Consider the following 20,927-nt stretch of genomic DNA (forward strand, 5'->3'; position numbering starts at 1 on the left):
ATATCAATAACTTGGGTACGCATGTTTTTCTTTCATCCAGAACATGAAGTGCAAGCATCTTGTGTTATTCTCTGTGATCTAAGACATGGATGCTCGTGATCAAACGCTGTAAAAGGCTCGCCTAGTACATGTACCCGGTACCTCAGTTTTTGCTGAAACGAGCAGATCCTTTTCTAATGGCTTATCTGTTCTATTATGTAATCCTAACAATGCTAAATACCCTCGGCTCGCGAATAAGGTCTGCATGCAACGAGCCAGACAATGAACGTCGACGTCCGCTTTTCATTTCACGCTAATCAGTCGAGCGCCCGCTAGACCACAAAAAGTAAACAGTAATACTATTCTTTAAACTAGACTCATTTTTCCTTCTGATCGTAAAATTCACTTGTAAATCCAGGAAAAAAAAATTTATCTAAAAGCTAACTCAAAATAAGATTGATTTCCAATTTTCTTTCTGGAGTATGGATGTAATTTGTTTTTTTTTTTTGACAATTGATTGATTCTGTATAATTCATGATCATTTGACTAAATACATCAATCTGAAGGGTCTAGAATCTAGAACTAGTAGGGAAGTTCAGTCACATGCGCGACATCGTGAGGGAGGGGAGAGGGGAGGGGTGTTTGGGTCGTTTTTGTCCTGACAGAAGCTCCAGAGTGTGAATTCACGCTGTTCAGGCGTGTTATGCGTTGTGTTGTGTAATGTAATGCCATTAGTGGTTTAGATGCTTGGCATCCTCCTGACAAGGCAGGATGAATGAAGCTTAGTTCCAGAAGTGTAAAATGAGAGGAGCAATCGCATATACTCGCTATAGAGCCAACGACTTTTGAGACCTATTCCGGCGACTGATCTTCTCTAAAATTCGGGTACCGTACCGTCCATCAGTTGGGTTCTGTGAAGCTCAAATTCAAAGTCAAACCGGCAATTGACGTATAAAATCATTACAATTACCACGGTCTCGGCGGATTGAATGAATTGTTGACATGACATCAACCGACATCGTTACTGGAATAAACTTATCCAGAACTTTGTTGACGGTTTTCTTGGCCACTTTACGTTGCCTTCTCCTCATGCCCAGTGCCAACATGTGCATGTGCTCTTGATAAGTTCATATTCACTTTCAATCGTATTAAATCTCCAGATCCAGACAAGACGATCGACAGTTCGGATTCAGAGCTTGCAAGTGCAGGGGAAATGGCTTTGGCAATGGATCTGTCTCTGATGACCACCCTTCTGACGACCACCTTGTTGGGCTTCTTTCTCATCGCTTCTGCAATGCTTGAATGTTCCTCACATTTTGTGCAGGCAGCAGATGTCAAACGACCGACCTTTTTGCGCCGGCTGAGTCCTGCTGTAGGTCTACATGAAGAAGGTTAGTGCCAGTGGATCGTCGAGATTAATGAAATGAATTAATGTATTGAAATAGACTACTGACTAGATTGTTAGTAATTTAGATCGATGATTTACAGTGCAATAGAAAAGATTAAGATTGCAGCTCCTACTACCTAGTCAAACTATGGTATTAGGATATGGACGACAGTGTAGACTTTATTTGCTTAAAGGGAAGGTAAACCCAAAGAGCAATGTGGATTGAGTGAAAGCAGCAACATTAGTAGAACACATCAGTGAAAGTTTGAGAAAAATCGGACAATCGATGCAAAAGTTATGAATTTTTAAAGTTTTGGTGTTGGAACCGCTTGATGAGGAGACTACTAGAGGATATGACGTATGAGTGGACAACAATACAAAGAAAATATAAAGGATATTCAACAAAAATTCACTTTTCTAGAATTATGAAAGAGCAGTGGACCAACCGCTTTCAGAAAGCAGGGGGAATAATTGCTACCCTTAACATATGTCAATATCAAGTTGATGGAATTTGTAATTTTCATGAAAAATGGATTTTTGTAGTATTTTCTTTATATTTTCTTGATATTGTAGTCCACTCATACATCATAACCTCTAGTAGTCTCCTCATCCAGTGGTTCCAACACCAAAACTTTAAAAATTCATAACTTTTGCATCGATTTTCCGATTTTCTTCAAACTTTCACTGATGTGTTCAACTAATGTTGCTGCTTTCACTCAATCCACATTGTTCTTGGGGTTTATCTTCCCTTTAATCAATAGATACCGGGGTATTTTATTTGAGAAGGTATCATAATGTGTAATGTGATATGAAAATTATGATACATACAAGTGTAGATGATAGAGGGACATATGGGCCGACCATAATCTTTTGAAAAAGCTATAAAATGTACAGCATTAACCGTGGGGGAATGAGCAGGAAGATTAAGGAGCTATGCACAAGAAGGAGCATTGCCATTGATGCTGATGATGAGTAAGTACTTATTAGACTAAAAGAGTAGCTTCAAGTCAGTTAGGGCACCGTTTTATCAATTTTAAGAAAAAAAAAGGTAACAGTAGAACTTTTTTGTAGATATAAACAAACTTTCTTAATACTTTGCAGGATGATGATGGATAACCAAAAGCTCATTAAAATAATTATACTGTAACTTGATGTCATGAAAATGATATACATTACACATTTACAATTACCTGTAAATTGTAAATAGAAAAAAAGGAAAAGAATAAAAATTAAAAGAAAAAACAACATAACTCCACTGAGGTCACTGATTAAAACATTTTGAGTGTCAGTCATCGATCTGGAGATGGACTGAGGGCCTACCGTGTGACGTGAAAGGACATTGTTGCGCGGCCGAGTGCAGTTGGGTGTATCTATCTATAATGTATGGAGAAAGTTATTGCTTTGGGGCAGTGTTTGCGATGGTTGATCGAGTTGGCCAGATCTGGGGAGAGGGATGGGTTTAGGGTGTTTTCAGTGCAGCGGAACCACTAATGGCTGATTAGTAAACCTTTGTTGTCGTGCTCTACTGAATTGTGAGTGTGAACTTGAATAGCTGCCCTGGGCATCTTGTGTGTTCCAAAGTTGGTGCTTGTGATGAGTTATGTAGAACCTGGTTTAAATCTGGACTGACGCTACAGAAGAAAACAGGATTGATTAGAAGTTCAGTGACTCCATCCCTCTATTAAAATGTAATGCAAAACCTGGAAAATACAGACGGACTTTATGATTAGAAGAACAGATCTCAATAGGTCTGAATAGGGGATTAAAGGTTGTGTACAGTTCTGGTTGAGGTGAGGATTTAGCTTTTAACGTTTTGCGAGATATTCAGAAGCCACTATATGAGATGTCAAAGAGCATGCAATTCTAAGGGGTATCAAAAGTTTATCTGATGAAAATCGGTTTTGAAATGACTGAGATATCCAAAAACAAGGTGAAACAAAGAGATCCTAATAAAAGGTGTGGCCTGTCGCCTTTTATTATTATCACTTTTTTGGATATCTCAGCCATTTGAAAACCAATTTTCATCAAATAAACATTGAATCCCTCTTAAAATTACATGCTCTTACATATTTCATAAGAGGTTTCTCATTATCTCACTTAGGAATGTTCAAAACATGAATCCCCACCTCAACCAGTACTGTATAGTCCCTTTAAAGTGCAGTCATGCCTCATGTTCAAGTTCCCTGTAATCAGCCTTATTTTGTTGTTAAAATAGAGGACATTGCACGACAACTGACATGCCTTTTTTTAATTTATATTTGTGCAGCAAACAGTTTTTATTTTGTTGTTGTTTATGTTGTTGTTTCCATTGTTTCTCTTTTTTTATCCCCTTTTCCTCTCCTCTTCTGTGCGGATGTGAATGGCTGGGTTTTCACTGGGTGTAACAATCCATTTAAAATCTTTGTTGCATGATCAAACCTACCTTTTTGAAAATTTGGTGACGAAACCTCAGTTTTTAGCGGCCCTGGGCCACTGCTACTATCAGATCAAGCCCTAGTGTATGTAGTGCTATGAAAATGGGATTATGCACGTATTGTTACAAGTGGTTTGTGGATATCTCACATAGGTCATTCTCCTCCTCACACAGCCTCATCTGAACACCAATATGATGTGGATGTGACCAGTGATGGGCCTGTTGTCCGTGGTGCAAAGGGAACATTTGTTGCTGTCCTCAGAGCCAACAACCTTGGCGAGCAAATAACGACCGCACCTACATCCTTCTGCTACACTTGGACGGGGCCGGACTATTTGAATGTGAAGTGTGGGCAGGGTGATACATCCACAGTGCAGATAGAGTTTGAGCCACAGGTTTATGAGGCAGGGCTGCATACATTTCATGTAAAGGTCTATCCTGAATCATTGGTTTTGCACCTCTTGGCAGAAGGAAATGCAACGATTGCTGTGACAGGTTTGTATATATCATTGTTACTGTAATACTTAAAAATAGTGAGGAAAACAATGATGTTATTGTTTGCATCAGAGTGACATATTCCCCTTCATCGACAGACCAATTATTCAGTTTTATAGTAGTAGCCATGATATCTCCAGTGTGTCCTGATTATCAAGCTTGGTAGTTTAGTGGATATGATGCCTGTCTAGCAATCAGGAGGTTGTTGGTTCAAGTCCAATCCAAGATGCCCATGATTTTTTTTTTTAACATATATCATGGCTACTACCAAAACACTGACTACAGCTGTAAATGGTGGTTTTAGAGTATGTAAGGATACATAATATATGTTTGTTATTGTGTGGGCTGGAAATTCACCAGGTCTTTCTGGAACCTCCAAGTAAATACAGCGAAGTTGAAAACTGAAGAATAACAAGTTAAAAGTATACAGTAACCTTTGCCTGTGTACTGCAATAAAGTAGCATTAAAAACAACAACAACAACAGCAACAAAAACAACAAAAACAAAAGAAAGAATCTATGTCATGACTCATAGGAAGAAGGAAACCCATGGCCGGAAGAAATCGTTGCTTTGCTGTATCTGGTACTGTGCATTATTCCAAGCATCATGCACTCTCTTCAGATTGTGATGTGTAGTGTGGGTTGATGTACCAGTTGACTCAATGGAGGTTTGATGTGGGTTGTAATGTCAAAACCAAGAATCCATGTCATGAGTATTTTTGGATTGTCTACAATTCATGGGTGTTATTGTAAGTGGGCTAGAAATATACCAGTACATTGTTGTGTATTTGGATTTCCTTGTCAGACCACAATATACATTTTTGTTTCAAAATTAACTGCATCATTCACAATTTGTATAATGCATACCAGATTATACACTTCAGCAAGGCTCTGGTCTTGTTTTCTTTCTTTCTTTCTTTTTTTCTTTATTGATAATCCATTGAATAGCATTTTGGGATTAGCTCTTTATCAGCACTGGCTGGAAATACACTATTGCTGTACATTGTACAGTAGCCAGTTGATATTGTTATCTCTGTAGACTTGGCAGTACACCAGGTATACCATAATGTTGTATCCCCATCGCTAACCTTTGCCATGAAGGTGATGTTTTGTTTTGTTTTTGCTTCTTTCTTCTTCTTTTTTTGCATCAGTTTGTTTGCTTTTGTGTGTCTACATGGTATTAGCAGTAACATACACTGTATAATGAACATTATGTTGTACAGGGATGTGGTCAGAAGTTTCAGAGAATGTTAGATACCAGTTGGGGAGAAACAAACTATCATTTGTAGTTTTGTGAGCTGGATCCAGGAATTTTGTGTATATGAAGTCATAGATTATAGCAAGATGCAGCAATTGAAACATTTTGCTAACTTGAATGTAACTACTTACAAGTAGAGAATGCCAAGGAAGACTGGTCAGAAAACTCTGTACCACAAGATTTGACACAGACACCCTGTGTGTGTTCATTCTGAGAATCCACACTGGTTTTCTTTCATAGGATTTTTTGCATTAACAAAATATATATGCTTTTATATAAGTACATGTAATTGCCCAACATTTAGGGTTTATAGGCTACGTTGGTAGAGAAATGTGCTCTGTCCATACTTTCAAGTTATATCAGTTACATTTTATGAGTAATATATTATGTTTTAAGAGTTAGTGTCCGTTGCATGGGAGGACATAAAAGCTTGGATTGGCAGGATCTTTTCACAGGTCCCTTTTTTCATCAACTCTTCCCTCCAGTAAAATAAAAAGAAGATCGATATCAAATGAAAGCAGTGTTCAAAAATATAGGCTTCATTAAATGTTGAGATGAGAATATCAATCTCATAGAAAACGAGAGAAGCACTCTGAGAGCGCAGACCTCCGCCAAGCATGCAGCTCATTTCCACCACTGATCTTGTTCTTCCATAGAGATATCAATGATTTCCACCCATACGTACTTATAGCATTGTGTGCTGAAAGTCGCTCGATTTCCCAGTATAGAAGCCTTTGTTACGTCATAAACCCTCAGCTGCGCGGTGCGCCTCGCCCTAGCAGAAACTAGAGCATGCACTTTAGTGCGCGCATGCAAACCTCAAATATGCGCAGCCTGAACTCCCAAGTTCATTGACCCTACTTGCCAAAATATCAACAAAATCCTTCATGAATTCCCCAGATATTCTTGGATCACTACCAAAATTTAATCATCTTTTACTTGTATCATTCTAAACCTTTCCTGCAAGTTTCATCCAAATCCGTTAACTACTTTTTGAGTTGTTTTGTACACGGACAAACTAACTAACAATCAAACAAACAAACCAATGGTAACGAAAACATAACCTCCTCCCTTGGCGGAGGTAAAAATAGCAATCAATAGTGTTGTATTAAGTAGCTACAACTGTATATATGGCAATCCTGCAGGAATTTTGATGTGTCTATATAACAGACAAAAACCTCCCTCCCTTTGAGGTCAAATTTGATAAACGTTTCCCCATACAAAGGCCAAGGGGTGTACCAACTTGAAAATATTTGCGCTTGTGAACAGAGATGATCCTTGGACTAGTAGACATCTGTACACTCTGTATGTACACTACACTGATGCGATTTCCACAGGAATTCACCCAACACTACTGCAGCTGTGAAATATGCACACACTAACATGCTGACAAGAGAGCCTGATAAAGATAAAACGGTAGATTGTATGAAAACAAACACAGTGTAAAGGGAGCAAAATACAATATTTGAGATAAAGACAGACTTGTCAAGATATCTCAGATATTGTATACTGTTATGTACAATATATAATTCTCTTCTGATGTCTACTTGACAATGATTGAATTGATAAAAAGAGATTTAGTGTTAAAGCGTGGTAAAAGACAGGATTTCAAAACATAAGAATATTGCAGGTTATAGATCACACAGTGATGAGCTAGCACTGATACTTCATCTCATCATTTCTGTACACAGAAAGAATGTAAAAAAAATCTTTACTTGTCAATAACAGATATGCAGGTGGATTTTCAGGAAGCTGAAATAAACTTGAAATTTTGGATGGTACACCGAGCAACAGCTTGCAATAAAGAGGTGGAGTATACAGTGATTATCACTTACACTAGGTGCTTGCAAGTTGAGCATACACGTAAAACTCATCATAGAGTGGAATGTGTCTGTATTGAAGCAGGTAGGAAATTAATATTCAAGGTACTGGTGAGAATAAAGTACAGAACCAGTCTTATGGTTCTGTGATTAAGTGTACACTAGTGTAAGTAATTCCTCTCCATTGAGTATACATACGTGTATAAGTACATAGAGACAAGATGTATAGTATTATACAGGATTGTGCCTGTGTAGATGAGTGGAGTGGTCATAGAGCTCCTGACACTTTTATCTCCTTTTAGCTTTTTATTCTTAGCACTGGTCCTCTCAATAGCTTTCTCAAGTCTTTCTTATTTTTAATGACAAAGGAAAAAAATTTGTTGCCAAGATAACCTGCAGTCTTCTGTGAATTGAATCTGAGTGACCTGCCGTCAAATACAGTAGTAATCAAAATTAGAAATTAGCTCAGAGAGGTATGAAAGCATCTCATCTCTTGTGTAGTGGGCAAAGCACAACTGGCTTGTATGGTTTTGTGACTCATTATATTGCATTACCTTGCTTATTGTGGCAAAGTCCTGTGTCATGCCTAATCCTACTATGGTTGCCCATGGTAACGTGCATAACTATTTCTTCCACTACATTCATACACGCTGCAGGTGATATTTTACTTTTAGTGTTGATATTTGGGTTTCATCTGCACTAATACTGACCTCCAATGTATGCAAGCCTTGCCACATATGTGAACCCAGTCAGACTAAACAATGTATGTTTACTAATGGGTTATAGGTGGCAGACATAACTGCTGGAATTTATTTTTGCTTTTTAGTTGACAAAGGAAATGAAGGGCATAGTAGAGTATCAACCATCTACACCAAGTTGAAGTATACAATGTATTTTGACCAGTGTGAAATGCAAGGTGTAGAGCCAGGCAAGCTTGATAGCCCAATTTAAGATGAGATGATGTCATTTCTATTCCTGTGCTTTAATTGGTTCATTATAAACTGCAGTTAATGGTCATATCATCAAATAGACTGTTCACACATCCTATACACTCAGTTTTCTGAGATCTCCGGTCATTTGGCAATTATTGCAGTCTGCTTTTAAGAAAGGCATTATGCAGTGTGTGAGCTTTATAGTACTTTACAGCATATATATCCTGGTGAGCCCATTGGTCGTGATCCTAAACCACAACCACATAAAAGATCATGACATAAACCTGAAAGTTTCCACTCAGTGCATACATCCTCTGAAACACACGACGTGCCACAAATCACCCAATTAACTGATAATGACACCACAGGAGTCTCAATGTTGCTTTCTTCCACGAAAACTAATTTTCAAAGCCATTGGAGGATACAATAATGTAGCTCCATATAATCATCAGAGGGTCTCCAAGCTGCGGCTGTAATTCATTGATGAAATGACACGCAAAGAGACATGACTTTAGCTATTAAAATTTCAGTAAAACATGCTGTCACATTGATTGACACTACCACATTCCCAAACTTTCCACTGACACCTTTGAATCATGTGGGGGAATATCATTTGAGACAAAGTTGCAGATTTTTTTCAACTACCAGTAAATGTTTGCAAAATCTGTCAACGTGGTAAAATGTCAAATGGATGAGCAGTATAGTGAGCAAAACATCAAACCCTTCTGAATATCATACATGTAGATCATGTATATTGGAAAGATCCAATTCAGATACAGAGTACTCACTATTGGTGTGTGAGAATGATGTGCTTTTTTTTTTTTCTAGAAGGCATATATTTACTTTTTTAAAAATCTTATACTTGTTTGTGAGAGCTTGGTTTTATGGATGTTCCCTTGTGTGATATTTGTACATCACACATTTTACATCTTTTTTCATTGGTTCAGGAAAGTAAAAGGTTTTCCTATATTTCTTGTAAAGATTATGTTAATTTTGGTGCAAGGATGCTAAACAAGAAAAGGGAGTATTGTCATGATAGGGAATGCCATCAACTCAAGATGATACACATGCATTTGGTAAGGGACATCATATTATCACACAAAGACAGAAATTTTGAGGTGCCTTTGCATGGTTCTACTAAGATTTGAGCAACAATACTCCCCCTTTTTTTAAACGGATCAGTTACCTTTTGCTAATTTTTGAACATTCGCAAACTCGTCTATCCAAGTTGATTGCCTGTGAAGTAAGAATTAATCTGTTTTATTTTGCTTATTAATTGTTTATTTTGTTGTTTGTTTGATGTTGATTTCTTTTCTTTGGGGGGGGGGGGGAGAGGAGGAACCTGGCAATGCTAATCAAATCAGATGACCAGTCTATTTTCATGCTGCTAAATATGAATTCTCATTGGGTGTATTTTTGATATATGTCATTGAAATAAATATTTTATGCACTCTCTCATTGTCTGTCTATGTCATTCTCTACACTTTGCTACTTACAGATACCATGAATGGGGAGGTCCTTGCTGCCTCGAGGGCCTACCCACAATGCAACACCACAGGTGACTCCCAGTGCAACCTGCCGACCGGTGCCAACGTCTCCCTGATCGCATCTGTCTATGACCCCAGCAACTATCTGGAAACGGCAGAGTTTCTGTACACATGGGACACGGGAGATGGTCAGGCGTACTTCGAAGCATCAGTAAGTAGAATAACTAAAAGGGCTGTAAGCTTAAAGGTAAATTATAGTTAGCTGGAGAGCTCAAAAATTCATCTTCTACAATTTCGAATGAGCTTGCAGTATATACATCCAAAGGGTCTATCAAGGCGCTTGTCTGGCTGACGTGACTTTTCGGGATATTGAGTTGTTGTCCCCGCCGAACGAGTTCGAGCAGGGGACTATGAAACGGGCTCCATATGTGTGTGTGTCCGTGTGTCCGTCTGTCTGTCCATCCATCTGTGCGTGCGTCCGTGTGTGATCAAAATGTTCAATTTGCTACTTCTCTGTCATTTATGAGCCGATTTTGATTCTGTTTGCTTTATATGATAGCACTACATGGGAGCTTTGAAACTTCTACACAGAATTTCAGTTGTGACCTTTGACCTTGACCTTTGACCTATATTGTACATTTTGCTTCAAAATGCTACTCCTTCGCCATTTCTAACCTGATTTCGATTCCGTTCGCTTTATGTGATGGCACTAGGTGAGGGCTTCAAAACTTCTACACAGAATTTTGACCTTTGACTTCTTTGACCTTTGACCTTGATTTTTGACCTATATTGTACATTGGCTACAAAATGCTACTCCGCCATTTCTAACCTGATTTCAATTCCGTTTGCTTTATGTGATGGCACTAGGTGAGGGCTTCAAAACTTCTACACAGAATTTTGACCTTTTACTTCTTTGACCTTTGACCTTGATTTTTGACCTGTATTGTACATTTTGCTACAAAATGCTACTCCTTCGCCATTTCTAACCCGATTTCAATTCCGTTTGCTTTATGTGATGGCACTAGGTGAGGGCTTCAAAACCTCTACACAGAATTTTGACCTTTGACTTCTTTGACCTTGATTTTTGACCTGTATTGTACATTTTGCTACAAAATGCTACTCCTTCGCCATTTCTAACCCGATTTCAATTCCGTTTGCTTTATGTGATGGCACTAGGTGAGGGCTTCAGAACTTGTACACAGAATTTTGACCGTTGACTTCTTTGACCTGTATTGTACATTTGCTACAAAATGCTACTTCCGACGGGGACATATATTACCCACCGCGTAATTTCTACTTTTCCTTGTTTTGGAGTATTTTGAGATAGACACTGTAAACTAATAAGAGTCGGTGTATTCGACGTTTATTTCTGAAGCACCCTCCCAAGTCAGTAGTGGGTATCATAGAATGCTACCAGTACGTTTTTGATGATTGGAGTAGCAGCTGCAGTAGTATTGAATCACATGCAGCTAACAAGCTGCGTGCAGTCCACTCTCTCGCGATGGATACTGCTTTGGCCCAATATGTTGTACTGTATAAGCTGTTAATTTCGTGAATTTCGCGAATCACAGTTGGATCGCAAATTTAACAACACGCGAAAATGCCCTCATATGCTTTGTTAATAGTGCATTAAGGAAGCATCGGGGTCGAATCGCGAAAATGTCTATGACCTCGTCATTCGCGAAAATATCTACGCAAAAATAACAGCGTATACAGTAATCAATATAAAACATCACATAGCAACCACAACTGGGTATAATCTGAGATTGCATTACTTCCAGCATACCTTTTTGGATTATATTTCACATTTTTGTTGCTACCCAACTGAACTGTGTTACCATGCAACATTATTTCACACATTTCTTATGCCTTTGTTCTATTCTAGAGCAGCAGTTGACAGTTTTTGTAGTCACACAGAATTTATGTGTTACTTCTAAAGTAACAGTCAAAATGCTCAATGTATATATCGTCTGCATGTACATGGATGTGAATCTCCTTCATATTGAAGTTTGACATACAAACACTGAACTGAAGCCCTTAAGATACCCAACACCCTCAAACAGAGCAATATCATGGTATTCCCATATTATTTCACTTTATTTCTGTTTTCGCTCCATTTCTTACTATCTCGCAGCCTGTTCTGGAGTATAGCTATGAGAAAATGGGAGTCTACAATGTAACTTGCAATACAACAGCTGTGACATCAAGCAACAAAATCTTTTATGGCTCCTGGACTAAGAGCATCGCTGTTTTAGGTAAGGCTTGAGATCAATTCATGCTGTATCATCCGTTTATTTTCATCTGCCACTGAAATATTATAATTCCTGTTTTACATCATCAACCTGAGGTGGACTGACATGATTGTTCACTACAAACTATTCCTTGCAATGCTAAAAGTGATTTAAGAGATGGTTCCAGAAAGTTCATGAAAGGTCACTCCCCCCCCCCCCCCCACCCCTTCAATGCAAAAGCACTACATCATTGCAGGGGCATGTGCTGAAACTGTATCATTTTTTTTCTGTCTCTCTCATGAACAGAAAGGTGGGGACTTTTTCAGAAATTACAAATGCAATCCTAATTGAATTGTCAAGGGGTATACAACTTTTGTAGCAAGATGTCAGATTCAGATCATGCTTCCTTGGAAGATCCATGGTTATTTACACCCCACCCCCAACACACACACACCTCCTTTGACATCCTAAACCCACCTGTAATCCAGCAATTCATTAATTGTAATCCCCTCTTAGCCTTTCATCACAATAGCCATTGTCCTATAGATGTAAAATTGATTTTTGGCCTGTGGGTATTGAGCCCGGTCAAATCCTATTTTATATCCCCCAGACGCTGGCAGACTTTAATAGGTGTGATAAAGCCCAAGGAGAAAGAAAGATCTTAGTACAGGGATATAATGCCCCCTTTTTTATTGGTGTATAGGGACTGGAGACATGAAGGGGCCATGTCTTTAATAGAAGAAGGTCTTTCTGCTTTATGAGAACTTTCATAATGCCTCGGGATTTAGGGGCAGTGTCTGTAATGAAGGCTAAGAATTTTACAGGGTCAACTGGCTCATGTTATCTCTCCATAAACCCACTTGTCTTTGATGTGTTGCAGATCTAGAGTACTGCTTTATCTCAAGTTCTTTGATTTACATTGTGTATCTCTTTTATTCTTCTCCTCCCTAATTTTTCTGTCTAATCCCCCCCCCCCCCCTCCTCCAATGGCATGTCTGGGCTCTGCCTATACCTTAATAGCAGAGTAACTTAACTCATACAGTGCTAGTGATACCAAGAGTTTGTTCCAAAAAGTTCACAAAAGATCACTCCTCTCCCCCCCCCCCCCCCCCCACCTGTGATCCAGCAATCTTAGTGTGTAGTTCATCCTGTATCATGTTTTCCTGCTATAATAATAATAATAATAATAATGACAAATTCTTATGCTATGCCAAATAACAGTTAAGTTGAACAACTTCCAATACTTTTGATGTAATGTTATGTATGTTATGGCAGAATTGTGGTGTAGCCACTTACGTAAAAGAGATTGTATGTGCACATTTCATTAGTTCATGCATTGCTACAGAAGATGTATGTTTCTGTTTTAATTAGCCATGATTATGATCTATACATGTTCATTTTGAATGTGTTCGCAATTGTGTTACCCTAGAGTGTAACATCTGCAACCACTCTTGGAGTGTCAGCCTTTTATGCATAGATTGACTACATTTGCATTCGTCACCAGAGACCAACAAGTTATTTATATCATATACATTGTACGCAGCTGGCAGTGCTTGAAGCTGTATGATAATTCTAATGAGCGTGTGAATGAAATGGGAACCACAAATTGATTGCATTATCATACCAGCTTACAAGAAAATTTATGTTTTATACAATGTTTGCACGAAAAACATACAGTGTTTGAAGCTACATATAAGAATTCTAATGAGCTTGTAAAGGAAATTTAACAACAAATTATGTGCTTTATTTTATGGGCTGGTATGATGACTAAGCAAACAAAGTCTTCCTGTGGATTATTTTATTGAAACAAACTTAGTCTCAGATTTGGTGTTCTTATGGAATTGGGATTGTGATATATTCCAGCTACATAACTGACAAAAAGACAAAGCTGTGTAAATTTTGAATAGATAATCTTTTAAGTATTGAACGGCTGTCCATAGAACATGTAACTGTGCATTGACATAGAGGTCAGTGTACATACAGTTTTCTGTTTACAAAGTGTGGAGAAAGAGGAAATCCTTTTTGTTGTGTGTGCTAATGATGTTACATCCTTTTCCTCTCTCTATGTGTGAGTGTGTATATATCGTATGGATGCGTTACTATGTACAGGGTATGTATATGTGTGTGTTTGGTTGTTGTCATTTGTGTGCATGTTTTTTTTATTTTATGGGGGGGGGGGAAACATACTTCAGTACTTCCTGATAGATATGATATGGATGTCTGTTAATTCATGCCAGCTGGAAACAACGTCTGGCAATACCAGGATGTATCCAACCTAAAGCTGCTACCATATTAGTCTGTATTGAGAGGAAACTCACACTTATAGGAGCAGGCTTTTTGAAATGAAAGCAGTTTTGCTGAAGAGAAAATTAGCAGAGGTAAAACCTGTTTTGAGAGAACAATGACTGAATAAATTTCATGGAATCATTCAATGTAATATCTACATTGGAGTAGGGTTTCCAAATTACCAGTCTCAGTATAAACATGACAGTGAGATTGCTGGCATAATAATCAGTAATTGGCTCTGTCATCCACCTACTTTAAAATGCAAGCATGCTACTGCAGCTTTTAAGCTGAAAAAAAAAATGTGTTTGTTGAAAGGAAAGTTTTATAAGATATCTGTGTATAGATTACCCATGTATTGAATGCTTATAGATTACCCATGTATTGAATACTTATAGATTTTGTGAGTTCTGCCCAATTTAGCGTGTGGTACGAGAAGATGGCAGAATGATACCAGGATAGGTGGCTGCTGAGAAAAGACAAATTTCAACTAATTCTTTGCATTTGCAGTTGACATGTTGCCCACTTGTTTGATACCGATCCTCTACAGATGCGATAACCAATCTGACAATAAAGAGCAGCTCGCCCTCAGTGAAAGTTGGCAACAGGGAAGTCGTTAATATCACATGCAATGGAAGGTGAGTGCTTGAAGTGAATGACGCTCAATGACGTGCATCAGTGCCACAACTGTGTGCCCAAAATTCCCACATTCAATGGTACATTGCAATCATATTTAGCTTCAGTGTTATTCAGCAATTGCACAAGTTTCATGTTGCTGTGTTAACATGATTTTTGTCTTTTCCTCATCACCACAAAGGCAAATCTCACTGCACATATTACTGGTTCATTTTCATAGCCTCTTTAATGAAAATTTGATAAAAAAGTATGTCTGAAACATAAGTCTACTCATGTTTTATTTTTGAGAAAAGAAGAAAAATTAAGATGACAATTGTAATCTATCATATCTTGCATTTTGCAACAGAATTGTGATCACTTGCAGGTTGCATTTAATTTTTGCAATTTGATCTAGGTTGCAGACAGTTGCACCTCAAACTTTTATGCAACAGGCTGAAGGAATGCTACTACTGGTGGTGTGCCACAAATTGTTAGAGTTTTATATGCACATTATATGTTGCTGTCTTTGTCTTTAAAGGCATAGTTTACCATTTGCAGATGAAAGCATTAGTGCTTTAAAATAGTTCTAAAATGTGAGTTAGGGATAGAAACAACCACTGTCAAAATTTGAATCCGTATAATCGATGTTAAGTGTTGTTAAATACACAAAATGTGAACAATAGTTATAATAAAAATGTTTCCAGACTAAACCGTATACAGTTACGGTTTACTGAGAAAAACCCTGATATCTCCTTATATTTTAGGTTTTATTGCAAATATTTAATATGGTAGGATGTTTTATGATACAACAGACCTACACATATGCATCAAATGTGATATCTTGAACATTTTTGAAATCACTGCTCCCAAAGGTAAACTGGACCTTTAAAGGGATGGTATAGTTTTGGTCAAGATGGGGGATTCAGATTTTAACTTTTTTTTTTGCAAGATAATTACAAACCACTTATGAAATATTGAAGAGTTTATTTGACGAAAATCGGTTTTGAAATGGCTGAGATATCCAAAAACAGTGTAAAAGAAAGTCGTCCTTATAAAAGGTAGGTCCCAACTTTTATTAGGACCTCTTTGTTTTTTGGCTATCTCAGCCAATGCAAAACCAGTTTTGACCAAATAAATTCCAAATTCCTCTCAGAATTGTATGCTCTTTCATGTTTCAGAAGAGTTTTCTCATCATCTCAAATAAAAGTTGGAAACCTGAAGCCCCATCTAGACCAAAACTAAACCATCTCTTCAAATACAACTGTGTTCATAGAATACCTGGACTGCTGTGGTGTCCCATCTCTCAGCATATTGAAGGGTAACAAATATAGTCATACATTAGATGAATTTCAACATGTCGAAGTATGGTAATTCCTCTTTCATGTCCTCCAGCCCACCGATCAACCTCTGTCTCACAGTGCTGGAACCGACAGACCAACACATCAATGAGACCAACACAACGTGTGGTATTGTGGAGGGGGAGAGTTGCTACAGCAGCATTGTATACCACTTCAAGACCTCGGGCATGTACAGGTTCATTGTGGCAGCCACAAACAATGTCAGCTTTGCCGGTAACGTCTCAGCCATCCAGGCCCACACCCCATGTGAGTTTGAGAGCCTTCACGTTTTTATGCCTTTTGCCTCCAAAGGGTGATGGAGAAATAATGTCTGGGGTTTATTTTGTAACTCCAGCCATTCTTATGTCCTAGAACTATTTCAATATGATTGAAGAAACAACTTGACCCTTCCTTGTATGTCTGTGATGATTACCAATATAGTTTGCAAAATACGGCTGAAAGTCGTATTAATGAAAGAGTTCATTAAACCACTGTAATTTGCCAGCTAAAATTCAAAAAGACTAGTGGTAATGTGATAGTCATTACAGTGTACTCCCATTATATCAAAGTCCTCGGGACTGGCAGTTTTCTTTCGTTATAACAAAATTTCATTATAACTTGACAGTAGAGTGTATTTAGATATGGAGATGATAATTTTGGAACCCGAATTTTGATTTTGTTGTAACAAGAATTTTATCATAAACGTGTTCGTTATAGTGGGAGCGCATTGTAACAGACAGTCAGTTGCATCAAATGATGGGGATAGATAATGACTAAATGAGCAATTGTAAAAGACCAAGTCTGTAATATCTTGCTGTATTTTTTGTTATCCTCCAGCTCTTCCGGCCCAGTCCATCACTGCCATCACCATCGCCGTCGTCGCCGGGCTTCTAATGACAGTCATAGGCGTGATGGCCTTCATGCAGCAGGTGCAGCGGAACAGGTTAAAGCACATCGAGGTGGCCAACTTTGACTTCCAGATGAGCGAGAGCGACGTGGAAGACAACAGTCCCGCCTTGCGCGTCCCGTCCGTCCTGCGCATCCTGAGCATCCAGAAGATCTCCAGAGAGAAGAGGCCAATCATGAACCGATCCTCAAAGTTTTACGGATTATGATCGAGAGACTGCAGATATTGTGTGAGTGCATGTGTTTTAGGTGTGTGAACATCGCAATTTCCATCCATCTTCAGGGTTCTGGAGAGGACAAAGCATAGCATGCCTGCTTCCATTACATACAGGAGTGCTTCTTTGGTGGATGAATGCCACCACGCGTAGTGAGTTTTCCCCGACTCTCCCGTTTGGAGCTGCACAGATGTTGCAGTGCATTGAAATCGGCCGCGCTTCTGTCCGTCCAACTTTCCCACAAATATCAGTGACCAAGAACGTGGGTCACTAGTGTGCGGCCAGTGGTATCAACGTTTGACCACCTTCCCCTGCTCACGTCTCCTGCACTTCTGGAATGCCCTCTCTCAGATCTATACTCATGAACAGTAGAATATGTCTTTACAGATGTGAATGGACACATGTACACTTATATGTGAAGAGCTATGCTCATGGTGATCCAACCTCCCAGCTTCCAAGAGAACGCACTTCGTTGCCGACTCTTCAGTGCAGTGGTGATGGCTGTAAGGAGACAACCTGGACAAGTGTCCAAACAATGATCAAGCAATTCTGATCAAGTAGGATGACATTGCAATGAGGCAAAATCTACAGCAAAGTGAGCGTAACATCCAAAAACATCTTGCCACCCTTGGACTCCCATTGGCTATGTGTCAGCTTTTGTCTTAACTCTCTCATCACGTGGGGCAACTTCGCTGTACACAGTATCAATGGTGCTTTGAGTCAATGGGCTTGGGAGGGTTCAACCGAGAACAGATGACTCTGAGGGGATGTTAATCGTGTGACTGAATCTTCACTGCTGTGCAATGTATGTTTCATCCCTGTAAGAGCACACTGCTGAAGAAAACAGCTATGATGCATCAGGTTACAGTGTTTCTGCAGGAACCTCACATACAAGGTCACACTAACCAAGGTCATCCAACCAAGAAGGTGAAAACAAGTTGATACTGTACTGTAAACTTGCAGCTTATGCAATATTCCTACTGACACATACAAAAAAAAAAAAAAAAAGCTGTGCTTTACTGTTAAGCCAATTCCTTGAGAGGTAGAAAAAGAAGAAAAAAAAAAAAACTTATGCAAATTGCTTGTAACATTATAACTGGTCACATGGTTTGTTGTATCATCAAGTACTTAAAACCAGAAGTATTTGCGGCACGAAACTTTTGTGAATGGGAACGCGATGGCTTTTCAAATGAAGTCAGAGGATTTTAAAAGCAAAATGTCTTCCTAGCCTGTGTCAGGGAAACAGGTCATGATGTTAATAAGTAAACCTTGTTCTGCAAGCTTTGTGGTGAAGTGCAATCTTAACAATGTTTGAATTGTCCAGCGTGAGAGAAGAAGGTGGGACTCCTCAAACATTCATTTCTTCATGCAATTTTAGTGAAATTAATCACTACCAGAAATTGATGGTCCCCTGATGTTCATTGCACGTTTTATACTTCTTCTTCTAATGTGGATAGGTCTACAAATTGCAAATTCTGTCAGGGGGCCCGTAACTGCGACAACGAAATCTGGGACAGTACCACTGCTGGCAAAAATTATTTCAGTGGTTGGAAATGTTAACATTTGTTCATACTGTATGGACATATCGATCCTGTCACCATAATGAAAAAAAAGATAAGCATTGGACAAGACTGGCTTTTAGCCAGTTAGATGACAAAGATTCTTGTATATATATGCTCATTTTAATATTTAGATATTGGTCATCTGAAATATAAACATTGCAACCACTACCATGTCTATTAACACTTAAAGGATTAGTGCTTGTCTGTATCATCAAAGGGTGGATCATTAGGTGTCTAGCAATGGACCAGTATTTATGTTACATTCTTAAATTTTGTATTTTGTCTTATGTCTCCTGCTGAAAGGGTTTCCATGGCAACTTAAGCTTTCCTAATTTTGTTTTTATTTTATTTATTTTTTTTTGCTATAGGTTCCACAAGCATAGTAACAAGCTGTGCACATGTTCAAATGTCTTTTTTTTTAGCCACAGGAAATAACTCCACTGAATGATATTCAGAAGTTTACGTAGATCATGAAACTCTGACATTATACGATATAGAGATTGCTTTTATAGTAATGCTGTATGATGTGAGACACTGAATATAGAGTCATGATCAGAATTATTTCTTCGTACACTACCATCTGTGTCTTCCATAAATTCAATTGTAATACGTAGTTGAATTTTACATATGGATTTCAGAGATCAGACGTTTCCTGAATGCATGATTCTCAATTTATGTTGATTCTATACCCAGGTCATATACATTGCACTTGTTTGAAGTGTCCAGATTCCTCTTTTTACAGCATTAGTGAAATTGTTTTTACGTGGTAGGTGTCTGTGTGGTTATGTTCGATAATTCCATGGGATGAGACTGCAATAGGCATTAATGGTGCTAATTTTTAACACTGGGTTTGTCCAGTTTCTTTCTGAACTAATGGATTAGATAGTGCCAGTAACTCGTGCACTGAAATTTTTCCTGTTCCGTGCTATAAACCAACCATATCGTAAGCAAGCAATATTAGTTTGTACTCTGAAGGGTACCATGGGTGTTTCATTTTCATTTTTTTGTTTGTTTTTCTTTGTTTTTGCTTTCTGTTGTGCCAGTGATGTTCCTGAGGTATCAGTGAACTTTAGGATGATTTGTAAATGTTAGCGCATGAACACATCGTCCTCTTCTTGGTTGATACACAGTGGTGGTTGATACACAGTGGAAGTGATTATGATTCTGGCAAAAATCAAACAATTATCATTTCTTTGGAAATCTGCCTAGGGAATCTACATCTACAAGTTGTAAGTACAGACCTTTCAGCTCTCATAGCATGTGGAGGGCTAAAGAAGAATTCAAATATCCATACTTGTTTCTACGCTGTGGTCTGCCTAGTAAGACCAGAACCAAGCAGAGAGTGTAAAGTGCTTGCATCTGTGTCAAATGTTTCAATTTTTCTCTCTTTTTCTCAACAAAGTCTGTTCTAGCTTTGTGAGTGCAGCACTGTTTGTGTATCAGATATGTTGTATTCCATGACCTAGATGATCCTTCCCTGAGAATTCATGATTGGACCAGAGAACTTGAATCCAATGTCTGCCCCCTTGAAACTTTCAATATTTCTGCCAATATTTGCCAAGATAATACATGGATGTATTTGTACTGCTCCTGTAATTTTTTTTTTATGAACATCTCTCCAGTATAGCTGTTACTTAGTGAAACCTAACGTCATGCGCCTTCCTATTTTCACACGTTTAGTTTCTTTCTTTAAATGAAATATTTGTACAGAGCAAGAAGTCTATTGACAAAACAGTGTTAACCCTCATCCTCTGACGTACACAAAGATACTGAGGACACTTTTAGTTTCATTTTCGATGTACTTGCATTCTGATTACCCAGTTTGTGCCTTGCTTTATGTCATGTAGATATCAAAGTGCCTATTTATTGTATGATAACGGCATATATATTTTTTGCACTGTTCCAGTAGAAAAGGTGGTTGACATTGCTGCTGTTTGTAAACACCATGAATTTTGCTCAATATCCACGTATTTGGGTCATGATTATTCCTTTGTGTATAAGCATAGTT

The 20,927-nt window shown here is 38.4% G+C and overlaps 1 protein-coding gene across 1 annotated transcript; it reads left to right on the top strand.

Moving 5' to 3' along the window:
- The first annotated feature begins 780 nt into the window (after nt 1-780).
- LOC140231883 (transmembrane protein 130-like) lies at nt 781-19,079 on the top strand. The gene is made up of 8 exons (XM_072312035.1): nt 781-864; nt 1,140-1,370; nt 3,954-4,274; nt 9,782-9,981; nt 11,905-12,025; nt 14,835-14,922; nt 16,292-16,503; nt 17,074-19,079. Exons 2-8 carry the CDS (start codon nt 1,193-1,195, stop codon nt 17,349-17,351), a joined length of 1,398 nt encoding a protein of 465 aa, XP_072168136.1. The 5' UTR covers nt 781-864; nt 1,140-1,192; the 3' UTR covers nt 17,352-19,079.
- The last annotated feature ends 1,848 nt before the right edge of the window (nt 19,080-20,927 follow it).

This window comes from Diadema setosum, chromosome 8 (assembly GCF_964275005.1).
Source record: "Diadema setosum chromosome 8, eeDiaSeto1, whole genome shotgun sequence".
NCBI lineage: Eukaryota > Metazoa > Echinodermata > Echinoidea > Diadematoida > Diadematidae > Diadema > Diadema setosum.

Coding starts and splice junctions, on each gene's coding strand:
- LOC140231883 (XM_072312035.1), top strand. CDS start 1,193: ATGGCTTTGGCAATGGATCTGTCTCTGATGACCACCCTTCTGACGACC. Junction 4,275..9,781: donor TGCAACGATTGCTGTGACAG/GTTTGTATATAT, acceptor TGCTACTTACAG/ATACCATGAATGGGGAGGTC. Junction 14,923..16,291: donor AATATCACATGCAATGGAAG/GTGAGTGCTTGA, acceptor CATGTCCTCCAG/CCCACCGATCAACCTCTGTC.